We start from the raw sequence: 16,366 nt of genomic DNA, 5'->3' as shown, positions 1-16,366 counted from the left end.
CCAATTTTAAGGTTTGAAAGATAATTTGAATTTTTTTAGGAAAAAATAAAGGACTAGTTTCAAGTATAGCAATTTAGCCAATTCTATTTTAAAGAACTACATTTTCAAATAAAATTAAATAAAACAACTTGTTAGCTAGTTAACTTAATATTATGGACTATTTCATTAAAAAGTAAAATTATAAATATTCACAACACTTAGGTAATAAATGAACGTGGCTGCCAGTTTTATTAAAAAATATTAAATATGAAAACAATCACCACATTGTTTTACAGTAAGCAGAATCGCTGGTATAACGAAAGGCACATTGTAAAAAAAAGAAAAATTACCTAAAACTTACAAGTGCTTTTGCAATTCGTTAGCTATAGTTAAGAATAATAAATAACTGTGTTTAAATAATACCAAATTGTTGAACAAGACAACCAGTAGACAAATATATGAATTACACTTGTTCGTAAGGTATTATGCTGCAGAAGCTTAGTATGTACTTGCCAAGGTTAGGTAATAATTTATTTACTAAGTTTTTATACACATAAAGCAATCATTGTAATAATTATTTAGCCTTTTGATTTACAGCTTTTTTTGCCTTGACCATTTCAACAAGTTCCTAAAAGAAAAAAATAACAAAATACTATATTATAACAAATCTCTTAATCGTTAAAAGATTTGATTTTATTTAAAATTAATTTATAGGTTATTTGTTCTTTAAAAAAACAAACAAGATTTACCTTATAGCGTATCATGCATTCTTTTTTAGTTCTATTTGGTATTGAATCAGCAATTTTGTCCCATCTTTGAGCAGTTGAATTTGGAAAAGTTTTAAGAGCTTGTTCCAAAAGTTTCTGTTCATCAGAAGTCCAAGCACGAGGCCCATCTTTAAAAGTAAATTTGTTAAATTTTCAAGATTGAAGCTTGCTAATTACATTTATATATAATAAAATTACTTACCGAATCTTTGAGATATTTCATCATTTTTAGGTTTAGCTACAGGTTCAATTGAATGACTTTCTTGATATTTCTCAAAAGCCTTCGAGTTGACCTGAGCTTTTAAGTCACTTTCTTTAATACTTTTGGCTCGCGCCAAACACTCTTTACCAGTTCGAGTTTTAACTCCGGCATGAGTGTTCACATAAGTTGCTACCACCTCCCATCTATATATTTTATGTAAAATCATTTTAATTTAGATAAAAAAAATCAAATACATTAAATATGTATAAAAAATAATTACCCAATTAAACCATGCAAAAAAATTTTGTTATTTAATCTTTAATTGACAAACAATTAAGATCACTTGGACTGTACAGTTCTCCAGAAAATTTAGCATTGTAAAGTACAAGAAAAAATTGACAATCAAACAATTGTTTACCGATTTGAGGTTCCAGCAGGAAATAAATTAACGGCTTTAATTAAAATTTTAAGATCATCATATGTCCATGCTTTTCCCCCTTTTAAACTGGTTCCATTGGTTGTCGAACCATTTTTCATTTTTCCCGAAATGTTATCTAGATGTTTGCGCTTTTCTTTTTCAACTTTATCTTGCAATTTTTTTAACTGCAAAAATAAAAAAAATACTAAAATGTTATTAAATTATTAAAAGAAATATTTTTACATTTTATTTTCAAAATTCTTACTTCAGCTTCAACTAAGTTCTGTGCAGTTTGCTGATTACTGGATGATTGAATTTCCTTATTTAAATTCTGAATTGTTAAAAGATCAATGGAAACGCATAAATGATCAACTTGATTTATTACATCTATTCTTTCAGAATCACTTTCACGGAAATAATTATTTGTCTAAAAACAAAAATATATATTCAAATATTAATCATTTTTTATTTTGCCTCAAAAAAATTTAAAAAAACTTACTTTACAAAAATTCTTTAAGATTTGGCGTTCTTTTTTCATTATTTTCTTTTCTTTGTCTTTCTCTTTCTTTAGTTCTGCTGCTTTCTTACGGTTCTCCTCCTCAATTTTAAATTTCTCTTCATCCAGTTTCTTTTTTCTTTCATTCTCTTCCGTAATTTTTATCTCATTTGCTTTTTTAGCTGCTTCAGCTTTAGCGGTCTTTTCTTCTTCCCTAAAACGTAAAAAATTAATAAATATTGCAAGATAACAAAATAATATAAATAACTGTTACCAGCAAAATATATTGAACAAAATATATTTACAGCAATTTAATTACTAAATAAAAGAAAAATTGTTTTAACTAAACAACAAACTTTTTCTTTTTTTCTTGTTCCACATATTTCTTAATTCTAGGATCACAAGCATAAGCATTATCCACAAGTTGTCTAATTCTTTGATTTTCCTCCTTCTTTTTAGTGGCTCGAGCTGCTTTGTTTTGCTTTTCCATCCACCTTCGTTCATAAGCACTTAGAAAAAAAATTAAATTTAGATTGCAAATTTGAAATAAGTGTTTTAAAATAGTAAAAATAAAAAAAAAATGTAAGTCAAGATACCGCCAGAGCTATAAATATCCACAACAAGCAAAAATAAAGTTAAAATCCAACACTTACTCTTCTGCTTTCTCTTTATTTTCCTCATCTTGGTAGGAATATTCCCTCCACGAATTAAAATTGTACCAGAAGTGATAGAAAGCGTCAACTTCTTCGATCGACGAATATTCATCACCCAACAAAGGAACATTCTCATCATCTGACCATCTTGAATTTTTTTCAAACACTTCCGCAAAAGTTGTGTAAAAGTTTTTTCTGCAAAGTGTAGTTGGGTAATTAAAATGTCTAAATATCTATTATAGATTGAAAAAAAAGTGAATAATACGAATAGGATAACAACCTTATTTTTAACTTGTGATTATTTTAAAATAAGAAAACATAACCCAACTTTACCTTGATTTTTTATTTTGAGGTGGAATTTCATCATCAAAATTAGGATCAACGCTGTCATACGATCTTCGAGATTCAAGCGTTCCAAGAACCTCATTTGCACGTGTTATACAAGAAAAATAATCATCACTTTCATTCTTTTTTAATTTTTCACCAGCCCTTCTTCTTTTGTCTGGATGATGTTTTAAAACAGCTTTTCGAACTAAAATAAATATTATTCAATATCACATTTTATTGGCAAATATACCTTTGTTGCACTTGACTAAAACAAAAAGAAAAATTGGTTTATTAAACCAATATAAAATTTTTTATTTTTATTAAGACTTACATGCAAATTTAATTTGATCCTGAGTAGCTCTATGCCTCAGTTTAGGAAGACCAAGCACTGCATAATGATCTTGGTCCTTCCAATTCTTTGGATCAAGATTCTAAAACCATATAAACTTGTAATTTTTTGAGCTTTAATTTTAAGAACAGGTGGCTAAGATTTAATTATTTTTTCTAAATTTTTATGCATCAATAAGAGTAACAAAAAACGAAATAGCCTAAACAATCAACAATACATTGAAATAGGGAAAAAATAACAAAGTCAAATTTATGGTTTAAAATATTAGGTTTTTAGATATGCTTTTACAGTATAATATGGCATGGTCTCTCAATAAATTCATACTATTAGAATAAATTTCAATAACCTTAAGTTCAGGATATTCAACTAAAACTAAATCTTTATCTGAAATTTGACCAAGTTCTTTCTGTTTTTGAAGTCTTTTACGGATGCGAGTTTGTTGGTTAATTCGATACAAGTTTATAAAATCACCGACAGGACCTAGAATTTAAGCATTACAAATAAGTGAAACATTATTTTAATCAGAATATTGTAACACATTAAAATACAATAATCAAGAGAATATAGTACTGGAACCATACCTTGAAATTTGTCGTAAATTGCAACCGTTAATACACTTTTTGTTCTTGACATCCTTAAGTGTACACCCCTACTAAACTATGAAACACGTGCAAATTTATATGCCAAAGTTAGTAAAATGATGTATGGCAACACAAAGCTTAAAATTTTTAATTCTATGCACGTATTCTGTAGAAAGTTAGTAAATATTAAAATTTGAAGGCTATAAAAATTATTTTTTTATAACTGTAAATGATTTGTCTTTGATTCCACGTGGTTTTTTAAACGTTTAAACAAGTCAATTTTTATATTGTGTTAGTGTACGTTAAAAAACAACACAGTAGGTAGTAAATGACACAATTATACGTAAAAATTTAATTAGCCTTATCCTTTAAGTTAAACCACGACAAAAAACTAAAAAACTAACGTAAGTCATTACTTTGTTGAGTAATACGAAAATGCAGAAAAGACGGAAACGCTGAAAAGCGGAACGAGAATCAAAAAAATAATTTTGCATTTGTGCAATGCGGAATTTTAATATTTTTTGGCAGAGATTTTATTGTATTTTTAGTAAAAATAGGCAAACTTCGAAATAGAGTCGTTAAACCTTTTTTTATTTTTTTAGTAAGTTATTTGTCCGTTTCTAGTATATATTTAATAAAGATTTGTGTTTTTCTTATGCTCTACAAAAACCGGCTACAACTCTTACTTTTTAAACAAATTTTGTTTAAGCAAAATCAGCATGGAAACGAATAAACTGCATTTAGTCACGCCATACAAACGCAGCCACGACCTTAGTAAAGTCTGTGGAAAAGAAATATATTTAAAATTTGAAAACGTGCAACCGTCCGGTTCATTTAAAATTCGTGGAATCGGTTATTTATGCCAAAAACAAGCGCAATTAGGATGTAAAATGCTTGTATGCTCTTCGGGTGGAAATGCAGGCATGGCAGCAGCGTATGCAGCTAAAAAACTGGGAGTCCCAATTACAATTTTAGTTCCTTCTACAACACCTCAGTTTACAGTCGATAGAATTCGTGAAGAAGATGCTGTAGTAAAGGTGGTTGGGTCAGTATGGGATGAAGCTAATGCATATGCCCTTAAACTTTGTGAGCAACCTGGACACACTTATATTTCACCGTTTGACAACCCAGATATATGGGAGGGACACTCCTCAATTATCCATGAGCTCCCTGAAAAACCAGATTTGTTAATTTGCTCGGTTGGAGGTGGGGGTTTGTTATGTGGGGTTGTGGTTGGTTTAAAACAGAGAGGATGGGATGATGTTCCAATTCTTGCTGTTGAAACTTATGGCACGAGCAGTTTTCATGATGCTGTTAAGGCTAAAAAGCTTATTACTTTACCTGCAATTACAAGGTTACTAAAAAACGTAACAAAGTGATATAAAATATTTATAAACACACCTAATGTTTTTTAACCCTTTTAAGTTATGAATTTAATACCCATTTTCTTATAGTATTGCCAAATGTCTCGGAGCAAAAACTGTAGCCCAAACTGCTCTTGATTTTGTGAGTCAACATCCCATAATACCTCATTTAGTATCAGACAAAGATACTGTGGAATCCATTTATAGGCTTATTGGTAGAAAATTAATTAATTTAGCAGTGGGTTGTGATTAAAAGAATTAAAATGATCTTTTATAGTTGTGTACAGAGATGCAACAAAACTAAAACATGTTAAATAACCATCTTTTATAATATGGGATGTTTTTGTAATGTTGTTAACTTTAGCATTGTATAGGCCTATTTAAATTTAATTTTTTTTTTCTAGATGATGAAAAAATACTTGTGGAGCCTGCATGTGCAGCCTCACTAGCCCCTATTTACAATGGAGATTTAAAGAAGCTAATCTCAGAAAATACATTGCTTCAGGGTGTAAACAAGATTGCTGTAGTTGTTTGTGGTGGGGGTCAGGTTAACCTTAAAATTCTAGAAGAATGGAAACAACAAGTGGCCCAAAATAAATAAATGCGAATGGTTCCGATGTTTTATTTTTAATTAAAGTTTGAATTATGTTTTATCTGACTTTTGAGACACATCCTTTTATCCATATTACCATGAATTAAATTTTATTACTTAATATTATTTTTATACTTTATATATATATAAAAAAGGATTATTTTACCTCAAAATTTTCATGTTGTTTCTGAATTGTTAATTATCATAAAAGTTCCAAAAACTGATGTTGCAATGTATATTTAATATTTGTTTTTTACTAACTTCCTTGTGATAAACCTTTTGTATAATTATATGCAAAATAATTGGTGCTTAGAAATAAAATCGGTTGGTACACTTACGCTATAAAATAAGTTTACACTAGCCACATACAAAACACAAGTTAATACTTGGATTGCTTACTGAAAACTGAAAAAAACATTAAAAACTGTAATTTTTTTGCAAACTACGAACTTTTAGAGAGTAGTTCGCTAATAATATTCACGCATTTTTAAAATTTTAAATCATTTTACCAATATTACAGTGCAAAAATATTTAAAATTTTGTGAAAAATATTCTTGTAGAATACCTTGCAATCGGTTCCTGCAAGTTGTACACGAAGTTTCCGTCGGTAGCGTGGCCGAGTGGTCTAAGGCGCTGGTTTAAGGCACCAGTCATTTCGATGGCGTGGGTTCGAATCCCACCGCTGCCATTAATTTTGAATCCATTGCAATTTTTATTTTAAAAATTTATCAACTTTTTAAATTTACAAAAGGATCAAAATTGGGCTAAATTTATGAACTATAGTGCAACCCCACACTTTTAAAATTATTAGAAATTTAGCGCAAGTTTTACTGAATTTTAAAAAGTTATGACTAATTGGAAATAGTTTAAATTGGCGTAGACTTTTAAAGCTCTTTTTTGAACAACATTTGCTTAACAGACTGATTGTAATAACTATTAAACTCTAATAATATGAAAAACCGTCACAACTTAATGACAAACGACACATAGCCTACCAAAGCATCAGAACTGTAAAATGTCCAAAACAAAAGCTAAATTAACTTAAAATTAGCAGTTCATAAATATAACAGCTAATTAACTCAAAATTAGCAGTTCATGGGTAAATAATTTAATAATAAGTAGGGGGGACTCTAACATATGTTTTAAAATTGATTTTTTTGCATACTTTGATTTAAAATTATTTGGAACCACTGTCTCAATTGAGTAACATTTTCTGCTGAATTTAGCCAGGTCTCTGGCAGAAAGACAATTGACCGGCAAGCAATAAAACTAACAGCGAAGCGTGGTTTAGCATTTCTTTAAAGGAAACAGTTTAAAAGAAATGTATTCAATTTCAGAATTAGCAAGTTCTATTGGAGCCCCAGAGTCTGGTATTAAACTGGTGTTAACTGTGTATACTGGTAAGTAAGTTAATTTTTTTAAATAGATACGCACAGACGCATATACATTTTTTCAAATTACAATTTTTTTTGCATTTAACGTAAACGTTCAAAACGTTATTTTGTATTTATAATAATTGGAAAATTTTTTTTTTTTGTTTATATTTTTTTAGGGTTTTATATATTGTAGTGTAGCAGCAATTGGTCATTATTGGGTGTGATTTAGTGATTAAATTGCATATAAATTAGTTACTTGTTTTATATAAATTGCTAGCAACTATACACTGCAATCTTTAAATTCTTTTTAGGTTACATTTTTGCATTGCTGCATCGTCAATTTTTGTACAAAAGTAATCTAAACTTGCAATATGTGTTTTTTACTTTTTCAAGTTTCTGTATGCTCTACTGGAATTATGGTAAATATTCTAAATTGTTTTATAATATTTAAACCTAACTTCAAATTTAGTGTATGTAAAATAAAGTATTTTATAATTAAGTAATTAAAATATTTTTAAAATAGTATATGCATTATTTTTTTTAAGGGTGGGATGTTTTTCATTCATTGTTCAGCATTGTTGTTCAGTGGTTAATATTCAAAGTTTTGGGAACTAAACAAATCTCTGTAGCAGTTTCATTTGCATTTCAGTTGGTGGGTTAATTTTAAAATAATGCTTGGTATATATAAATAATTTTCTCTTTTAAATATAAATATATTTATATATATGACTATGTTTGCAGTAACATTATTGTTTTATGTTCAATATTTTTTAATTTAATTAAAATTCTATTCTAAATCCAAACTCATGTAATTAAAATATATTTTTCTTTTTTTTGCAGTTGTATTTAGTATATGGGTATATGTCATATTCCTCTATAACATATGACATCAACTGGTGTATGCCACAATGTGTTTTAACGATGCGGATGATAGGTTTGTAGTTTATTATTACCTTAATATCATGTAAATTCTTTTGTTTATAACGTCAAACTATACACTTGATAAACAATAGGCGTTAAGATTAGGTTACTTAAAGTACTTGAGTTTTACTTAAAGTGTTTTGTTTGATGGCTACAAAGCTGGCAACAACAGATAACTTATTTGCTGATGCATTTAAATTATATAATTTTTGTTGTTGTAATGTAATCTATATATATATATATATAATAAATAATAGTTAATGTTATGACATAGGAGATATGCATAACAAATTTTTTTGTAATAAATGATAAATGCATGTCGACCAAATAGGAAATATTCTGAATAGGAAATGCTGTCTCATAGCTTATGTTTTATTTCCTAAAATAATTTATTTTGCTCTATAGGCTTTTTTGAAAATTGATTATTTTGAGTAAAAATATATATATTTATATTTTTTTGTAGGTCTTGCCTTTGATGTATATGATGGACATAAAAAGGAGGTAATTTTTTTCTAAAATTTTATATTTTTTTTTGGACTTGGCTTTTTTGGTTTTATCATATATAACATAAATATACTAAAACAGTTTATTTTAAAAAAAAATGGTAAAATTTGTTACAATAATACTAACATGGACATTTTAACTTATTTTATATGTATATAATTCTCTCTCATGACAAATGACAATATTTAATAACAATTTTAATATAGGTTAAATTTTTTTTTTAATCTAATGACTTTTTTCAAAAAATTAAATTTTTCAAAATGTTTTAATTTAGAGCGAAGTATCTAAAGACCAAAAGGAGAGTGCAATTAAAGATATTCCATCTTTATTGGAAGTATTGGGATTCAGTTATTTCTATTGTGGCTATATGGTTGGACCACAGGTAAAATAAAAAATTTAATTTGTAAATATAGGCTATATATATATACATATAAATAAAATTTTATTAAATTTTGATACACAAAATTATATTTTATTTTATGAAAAGTAGATTATATTTTGTTTTAACCTAAAAAGTATTTTATTTTTTAAGTACCCATTAAGTCGATTTCGAGCTTGTTTAAATGGGGAATTGACCGATGTACCTGGTCAAAAACCAAACAGGTAATTATTAGTAAGTCGAGCAACTAATGTTAAAATTATAGCATTGGTAAAATAAAATATTCTATGGAACTATGACTTAAAATTCTTCACCATATATTAGTTGTATTTGTGTCCTTTTCAATTTTATTTTTATTTATTTTTAGTATACTACCTGGGTTTCGACGAGGTTTATCTGGAACTATATTACTTGGTGTTCAAGCTTATTTGGCTTCCATATTCGATGCTGATTACTATACAACTATTGAGTATCAAGTAAGTTTGAAAAAATTCAAGTGATTATAGTTACTATATTCAGTGTATCCAAAGATATGTTTTTGCAAGTTTGTAATTGTACTGTTGTGATTAATAATTTAAAAAATTACATTTATTTATATACATACTTTTTTAAACTTTCTTATTAAATTTTTTTTTTTTAATTATTGTAGACTTCTTCATTTACATATAAACTTGGTTACATGGCAATCACAGGCCACATTACTTTGTTACAGTACGTAGCTGTCTGGATTATTAATGTAAGTTAATCTGCTGAATGTAAGAACTAAAGGAAGTATTTGGTTAAGGCGTATTGTTTATGACAGTACTTTTAAACCTAACTTATACATTCTATTTTAAACCTTTATGTTTAACTAATACATGTGTCCTCTATATGTTGAAGTGTTAGGCTATTTATATACATATCATCAACGTTTTTTTTAGGTAAAAATAATGACCAAGTTAATTACTTGATATTGTTATTTTTTTTTTTTATTCAAATTTTGTTTTGCTAAACTATATATATATTGTTTTTTAGTTATTTTATATAAAAATTATTACCTAGCCTAAAATGAAAAAAAGGGATTTTTAAACTTTTACAATTTTTTTTTTTATTTTAAAGTTTTTACACTTTTTTACAGGAAGGTTCCTGTATTATTAGTGGACTTGGTTACAGAAAAGACACAAAGACTGGAAAAGTAAAGTGGGATAGTGTTCGAAATGTTATTCTTCACAGCTTTTTACTTGCTGAGTCGTTCCAAGATATTGTTTTGTCATTCAACATCAACACTAATGCATGGGTTATGAAGTAAGATTTAAGCACTATCTAATTAAAACCAATTTATAAAAATAAAAGACTAGGCTTTATGAACTGCTCTTAACTAGTTTACTAATATTAACTTTAAATTAGTTTTGCAAGCATTCTATTACCCATGTAAATACTTACAAATATTTTTTATTTTAAAGGTATGTCTACAAGCGTTTAAGATTTGTTGGAATTAAAGAAGTTTCTCATATAAGTACTTTATTTTTCCTTGCTATTTGGCATGGAATACATGAAGGATATTTTACTTGTTTTGCATATGAATTTCTTACAATCTCAGTAGAAAAACCGGTAAGTAAGTTTATTAAAAGGTAAATTTAAAATAATTTAAATAAATCTATCTTTTTTTAAATGAAACTATAAAAGCTTTTAGAACAAATTTTTAAATAAGATTTTATTTGTTTTTTAATGTTCTTGGTTTGGTTTTAAAAAAAAAAAAAAATTTTTCACAGCTAATTTCTGCTCTTAATGAAATGGCAATTGTAAAAAGTATGAGACAACACAGTATTCTGAAATATGTTCCAAACATTGTCGGTTTTATTTATTTACATTTATTACTTGGGTACTGCCTCATCGATTTTAGTCTTTTAAAATGGGAACGATACGCACCGGTAAGAAAATATAAAATTATTCAAATTTATTTAACAGGATAGTATATTAAAAAACTTTTTTTTTTTTTTTTTTGTTATCTATATAATAATTCAGGTAAGAAATATTTTTTTAAAGAAAGTTGTGTTAAAAATGTTTTTTTATTAGGTACATGCTTCAGTTTATTATACTGGATATGTGTTTTATATAAGCATGTGGTTCTTGCTTAAAATAAGGAAGCAAATTTTAAGTTCATCTACACAATCCCAACAACCTACCCCTCAAAAATCACAATAATAAGTCATAAAAGCAAAATACTGTTAAAATTTTGGAGTATGTTTTTATGTTATCCAATGATTACCATCTTATTACTTGATGTGTGCTGCTTTGTTTTTTTATTTTTTTGAAAAAATTATTGCCAGCTGTTGTAAGCAATATTTGGTTTGTTTTTTTAACTGTGCTTTTTGAAATTCAAAATTATATTCTTGTTAGAAAATTTTAACAATTTTTTTTTAAGTTTTAATTTATTTTATTATTTTTTTAAATGTATCGAAGAAACAGATTCTGAACTAGATTTTTTTGCAAAGTTTAAATATATTTTCAATTAAAAATTTTTAAGTTTTGCCTCCTAAAAAAGTTTAGTACTTTAAATGCAGTATCTAAAATAAAAAATATTTTTTAACCGCATTTAATTTTACTTTTTAAACAAAGATAAATGCTATATACCGTACTTTTAATATTTATTTTATCCTCAATATATAGGCTATAGATAGGAAAATATAATTAGCAGCATTAATTGCTCTAAACAAAAACCTTTTTTGTAACTTTATGTAATTCAAGCCTAATAATTGGTACTATTTGTGTTTTAATTTTTAAACGATTACTACTAAAAAATATAATAAACTGTGATTGTGCTGCATAAAAAAAGTGGTTAATTTAAGATAGTTTTTTGTATTTGTTTGTAAAAGAATGTATTTAAATATAAAAAATTGAAAACCATAGGTTTGTAAAAATAACTTGGGTATAGTTAATCAGTAATATACGATAATTTTGCAATATAAAAGTAATTTTTTTTATTGAGAATTTAATAAGCAAATAAGATTTTAAACATCTATTTCCGGGTCGCAGAGTTAAATATACAATTTAGTTGGACAAGTTATTAAGATGGATTTATTAAAATGCAAATTGTCGTATAAGGGTAAAAGATTAGGACACCGATATCCAGTTTAGAGAGTTATTAGACACGGATGGCGCCAGTGAATTGGTCGTCAACACTTTCGTTGGTGACAAACATAAGTGGCTACGTCACACGATAAGTTTATATTTAATAAACATTGGTTTAGTTTTAATTGCAGCTTCCTGATTTTGTTGAATTACGCAACATATTTTAGGTGTTATAACATTGCTGGCGTTTTCGTTATTCTGTTGCTATTGGTTTTTGTATGTAATCTATAAAGTGGGGCGTGGAACGGATAGATTGTGTATTATTGGTCAAACAACACCTTGTAATTCAAATATGTGTTTTCGAGATGCAGTCGTTTTGTTTAATACAGAATACTGTTAAACAATATACAAATATTAATGATATGGAAAGAGCATAAATATAATTTTTATTTGTATCTTTTAATAAAAGTGTTTACTTTTAAAGTGTTTTCTCACTTAAAAAATGCGAACTTGTGTTAAAAAGTTAAAATGTGAAAATAATTATTGCGGGATGTTTATCGAAGGTCAAGTTATGTTACCACTAAACACACTAATCAGTTTTCAAGCAACGCATTGTTGTCAACCAACATTGGCAAGAGGCCAAGTGCTTTGTATTTGTGTTTACCGTGCCTAAACAATGCTTATCGTGTGACGATAGCGGGTCGAAGCACGCGCGTCAACCCCTTAAATCAGTAGCTTAGGACAACTATAGATTGGAAGATAGCTAAGCAAGCTTTGTGAGCTTGAGAGCACGCGCTTATTGTTGTCACGACGCTGATCTAAGCCGGGGCGGCCCAGTAGCACTCTGATAACAAATGTTATCTCGACCTGTTGACTTTTCCCACGTGCCTGGTACTCTATCAGACAGCTATCTCTCTACAATTTATATGCTGCCACCCAAAAATCGGTTCTAAATAAAATAAGGGCATGACCTATACTGTAAGTAAAATGTGTTTTATAAATGGTTATTTTGTTATTGCCTTTTAAAAATGAACTTTAATGAAAGTTTTATAAGTAAACTTCATTACTTGGCCGGTTAAAACCTCAAGATTAAAAAAGATTTCGAGAAACCGATGCGTCATAAATTTCCAGTTCTATGTATGTACACTTACTGACACTCGTTAACCATTAATAGCGTTGCAATTTGCTGTTTACAACGGTTGGATCTGTGTCAGGCAGGCGTGATGTAGGCACCATTACTCTGTTTAGCACGTGCTGTATTTGCTTTTCTCATGGCCCAGGTGCGAGCGTATCAACTGCTCACACAGGCTTAATCAGTAGATTCTTTGTCCCCTTGCGCGCGACCAGTAGTGGGTCATAGGCGTTTGACTACAGTGGGCAAAATGTATTGCTTTTGTGTTATAATTTAACGAATTTTGTATAATTGTTTTTTTTACTTGCGAAAGACTTTAATCAGCTTCCGCGTGCTCCAATTTACATAAAATCTGTATTTACTATTGATGGCTGATAAGACTGTCGCGCGCGGCTCTTGCATTCCAAGCCTAATGTTTGCTGTCATATTTTTATCAATAGGTGTCTTTCACTGAAATGTGATGAATTTGATAGATGCGTGACCGCGCCGCGAATATGTATTCAGTAGCTCGTTAACTTAAGGCTACTAGTGGTGTTTGATCGCGCCCAAAAGTTCGACAAAGTCAAAATTCTCAATATCTATTAATTAATGTCGCCGACAAAAGATTTTATACTGCGGTCAATAATCTCGCGTAAGTGGCTATTTCCATGGCAACGTCTATAACTTAACTTCACACAATTCAAGAATGCCATTGACGCCCAAATTTACAATAGAGCTTATTGTTATCAACTGTGAGCGACTTGCGAGCGTTTATAAATTGCAATTGAAATTTTAAGTGAACTTGTTTGGCGGTTCAGATTAAAGCACTTAACAATGAGCACGATTTTGCATTCAAAGTGGGTAAACTGCAGGTTGAACGGCACGTAATAGTTACTCGCAAATATACTCGCTTGTAATTTGTTGTTTGGGAATACATAAACATGCTAATTCACATGGGAAGAAGTTTTTTAATCACACGTAATTTGTTTTTGATCAACCATTTTAATTTTTGTTGCTTGGTGTTCAACCCTAAACTTATTTGCCTATTTTTTTGGTATAAGGCCTATTTAATTGCGTTATTAATTTTTTCTAAAAATGTTTAGTCTATTTGGTAACATAACAAAATTGAAATCCATTTTTTTGTTATAAATTATGTATTATAATATATAAAAACAAGTTGTAAAATTTTAATAATATTTTATTTGATCTCTAAGAAAAGTGTTGTAAGACACGGGATAGAACAATAACGTTGCAAAAAGAAAAAAAATAACAATAAACATAAAGCACAGTTTAAATATAAAAATACGAACCAGAGTAATTCAATTAGGAAAGGCAAAAAAAAACTATAAAAAATAACAAAAATAAATAAAAGTTGTAAAAAAGTTTGTTTAGAGCCCCCATGGACGCCACATTTGGGGAACGGTGTTCTCTACTTTGATCGACTTGTTAAAGTTACCACATGTAGCTTGCATGGTTAATTTCATGGTTGTAGCGGGTATTGGTATTGGGGATGGTGGGCTTGAACCAGACGACCAGTTGCCAGAGTCGCTGCTGGTATAGTGCGTAGCTTCGGTCAGTCGAAATCGTCGCTCGGGAATAACTTTGTCGCTAGGCGAGAAACAAGCGCTGCTAACCCCGGCACCGTACAGGATTGAGTCAGTGTTGTTGTTTGTTGTGTCGATCGATAAATCGGAGCGATGGCTCGACGCTGAGAGGCTCGGAGAAGGGATGTGTCGTAAGGAAACGTGTGACGATGACGAGATTGGCGATACTGGGATGGGTGAAAAACGACTGGGGTGCATCATAGGTCCATGGCGATATCTATACAACGTGTTTATTTTAACCGGAGTTCGCGTTTCTTCGATTCGAGTACTTTGCAACTGACCTTGTCTTTGTATGTCGAGTTCGGTAATAAACCCATTATTCAATGGCCGCATTGCTGTTGGTTTTACATAAGGCTCTCGGGAATTGCGCTGATGTTTTTTCGGTAACTTTTTGTCCTCGGGAACGGGATTGTATTTGTCCGCCAAGTGACCAAGAAGTTGGGTTCGAAACCCGACTGGGACGCCTTCAGATTTACTTAGGAATGACGTCACTTCGTGAACGCACTGTGCGTAGCCTTTGTGACGCAACACCGGGTCACTTTCGGTCAAGTTTAAGCGATCTTCTGATTGGTTCAAAGTTGGCAACGCTCGGATAGCTAAAAAATAAATAAAAAATTTATATATTTGAATACAAAATAAAGTCGAAGTTTATTTTAAAGTCAATTTTTATTTTTGAAATTGATTATTTGTTTACGAAAATCTATTGAAAACATTAAAACATATAGGTCGCGTTTTGTCCAAAGTTCTAGCGAAACATAAACAATATTAAGCGCGTCATGTAAACACGATATTGTTTGACCGAAACACCGAAGAGCTGTCAATCAAACGGATCACGTGTTTTTGGCGATTCTAATTTGCTTTTAAATCACCGAAAAATTACTTAAAACAATCGTCAATAATTTAAAGTGTAAAAAATAATATTTCCCTGTTTTTGGCGTATTTAAACCTGATTAGTTTAACTCAAAATATAAAAACTAACAAAAACGTATTAACTAACAAAAACGTATTTTTATCTTTTTAACGTGCATTAGTCGACAAGTAGTTTCAAAAATTTTAATTTCAATTTACCTGATGGTTTATCGCCTTGTACGCTCTTTAAATACCGGACTGTCATCTCAAGAATATCAGCTTTTTCCAATTTATTTGGTCGATTCTAAAACAAAAAATAATTTTTTAACGTAAGTGCTAACACACAAAAAATTGATTTAACAGAATGTATGCACTTAAACACGTAACTAATTTAGATCTATTTTTATTAATGATTTTTGCATTTTAATTTTACCTCGTCGGTTACTGAAGTTAAAACGATGGCTTTTAAATCTTCCAAGCATTTATTAATCCTTTCGCGACGTTTCTTTTCCATAATTGGCTTGTTGGTTTTTCGCCTAATTTCTGCGTCTGTCATTCTGCGATCTGCTGGCATTTTTCTATTTTTAATAAGTTGATTTTTCGTATAAATTGCTGTTTATATAAATATCCAATGTTGTTGTTGTTACTATGGATGGTGATAGTAAGTGATGAGCTAATGACGTCTTGCCTGGATTATAAACTGCATCGAGACCAGTCTCCCTTTTTTTCTTTTTTCGATAAGTTGTTTGTTATCAGACTCGCTGCAGCTCGGTTCAAAATGGCCGAGAAAAAAAGCGAGAGAAAGAAAAGAGAGAGGGGTGGGGAAAAAAAGAAAGCGCGTGC

The 16,366-nt window shown here is 29.4% G+C and overlaps 4 protein-coding genes and 1 non-coding gene across 5 annotated transcripts; 3 read left to right on the top strand and 2 right to left on the bottom strand.

Moving 5' to 3' along the window:
• Nucleotides 1–146: 146 nt before the first annotated feature.
• Nucleotides 147–3,934, bottom strand: LOC145749836 (dnaJ homolog subfamily C member 2-like). The gene is made up of 12 exons (XM_082565704.1): nt 3,773–3,934; nt 3,538–3,671; nt 3,174–3,273; nt 2,849–3,047; nt 2,516–2,710; nt 2,219–2,371; nt 1,866–2,076; nt 1,632–1,793; nt 1,367–1,551; nt 949–1,151; nt 729–874; nt 147–607 (listed from the first exon to the last, which is right to left on the bottom strand). The coding sequence occupies exons 1-12, from the start codon at nt 3,822–3,824 to the stop codon at nt 554–556; spliced, it is 1,794 nt and encodes a 597-aa protein (XP_082421830.1). The 5' UTR covers nt 3,825–3,934; the 3' UTR covers nt 147–553.
• Nucleotides 3,935–4,415: 481 nt separating this feature from the next.
• Nucleotides 4,416–5,823, top strand: LOC145750467 (L-serine dehydratase/L-threonine deaminase-like). The gene is made up of 3 exons (XM_082566508.1): nt 4,416–5,126; nt 5,227–5,351; nt 5,541–5,823. The coding sequence occupies exons 1-3, from the start codon at nt 4,492–4,494 to the stop codon at nt 5,735–5,737; spliced, it is 957 nt and encodes a 318-aa protein (XP_082422634.1). The 5' UTR covers nt 4,416–4,491; the 3' UTR covers nt 5,738–5,823.
• A 511-nt stretch (nt 5,824–6,334) lies between these two features.
• Nucleotides 6,335–6,416, top strand: Trnal-aag (transfer RNA leucine (anticodon AAG)). Its single transcript has one exon. It is a non-coding gene; the product is annotated as a tRNA-Leu (tRNA).
• Nucleotides 6,417–6,990: 574 nt separating this feature from the next.
• On the top strand, nt 6,991–11,415 carry LOC145750315 (lysophospholipid acyltransferase 5-like). Its single transcript, XM_082566315.1, has 13 exons — nt 6,991–7,128; nt 7,416–7,523; nt 7,650–7,756; nt 7,945–8,038; nt 8,489–8,526; nt 8,804–8,911; nt 9,062–9,132; nt 9,276–9,384; nt 9,558–9,644; nt 10,026–10,192; nt 10,351–10,498; nt 10,660–10,818; nt 10,964–11,415. The coding sequence occupies exons 1-13, from the start codon at nt 7,050–7,052 to the stop codon at nt 11,090–11,092; spliced, it is 1,404 nt and encodes a 467-aa protein (XP_082422441.1). The 5' UTR covers nt 6,991–7,049; the 3' UTR covers nt 11,093–11,415.
• Nucleotides 11,416–14,298: 2,883 nt separating this feature from the next.
• On the bottom strand, nt 14,299–16,175 carry LOC145750383 (uncharacterized). Its single transcript, XM_082566408.1, has 3 exons — nt 15,957–16,175; nt 15,743–15,827; nt 14,299–15,270 (listed from the first exon to the last, which is right to left on the bottom strand). Exons 1-3 carry the CDS (start codon nt 16,095–16,097, stop codon nt 14,459–14,461), a joined length of 1,038 nt encoding a protein of 345 aa, XP_082422534.1. The 5' UTR covers nt 16,098–16,175; the 3' UTR covers nt 14,299–14,458.
• Between the last annotated feature and the right edge of the window lie 191 nt (nt 16,176–16,366).

Source organism: Corella eumyota, chromosome 4 (assembly GCF_963082875.1).
Source record: "Corella eumyota chromosome 4, kaCorEumy4.1, whole genome shotgun sequence".
In the NCBI taxonomy this organism is placed as follows: domain Eukaryota; kingdom Metazoa; phylum Chordata; class Ascidiacea; order Phlebobranchia; family Corellidae; genus Corella; species Corella eumyota.
The sequence above is the reverse complement of the archived record's forward strand: the minus strand, read 5'-3'. Positions and strand labels throughout refer to the sequence as shown.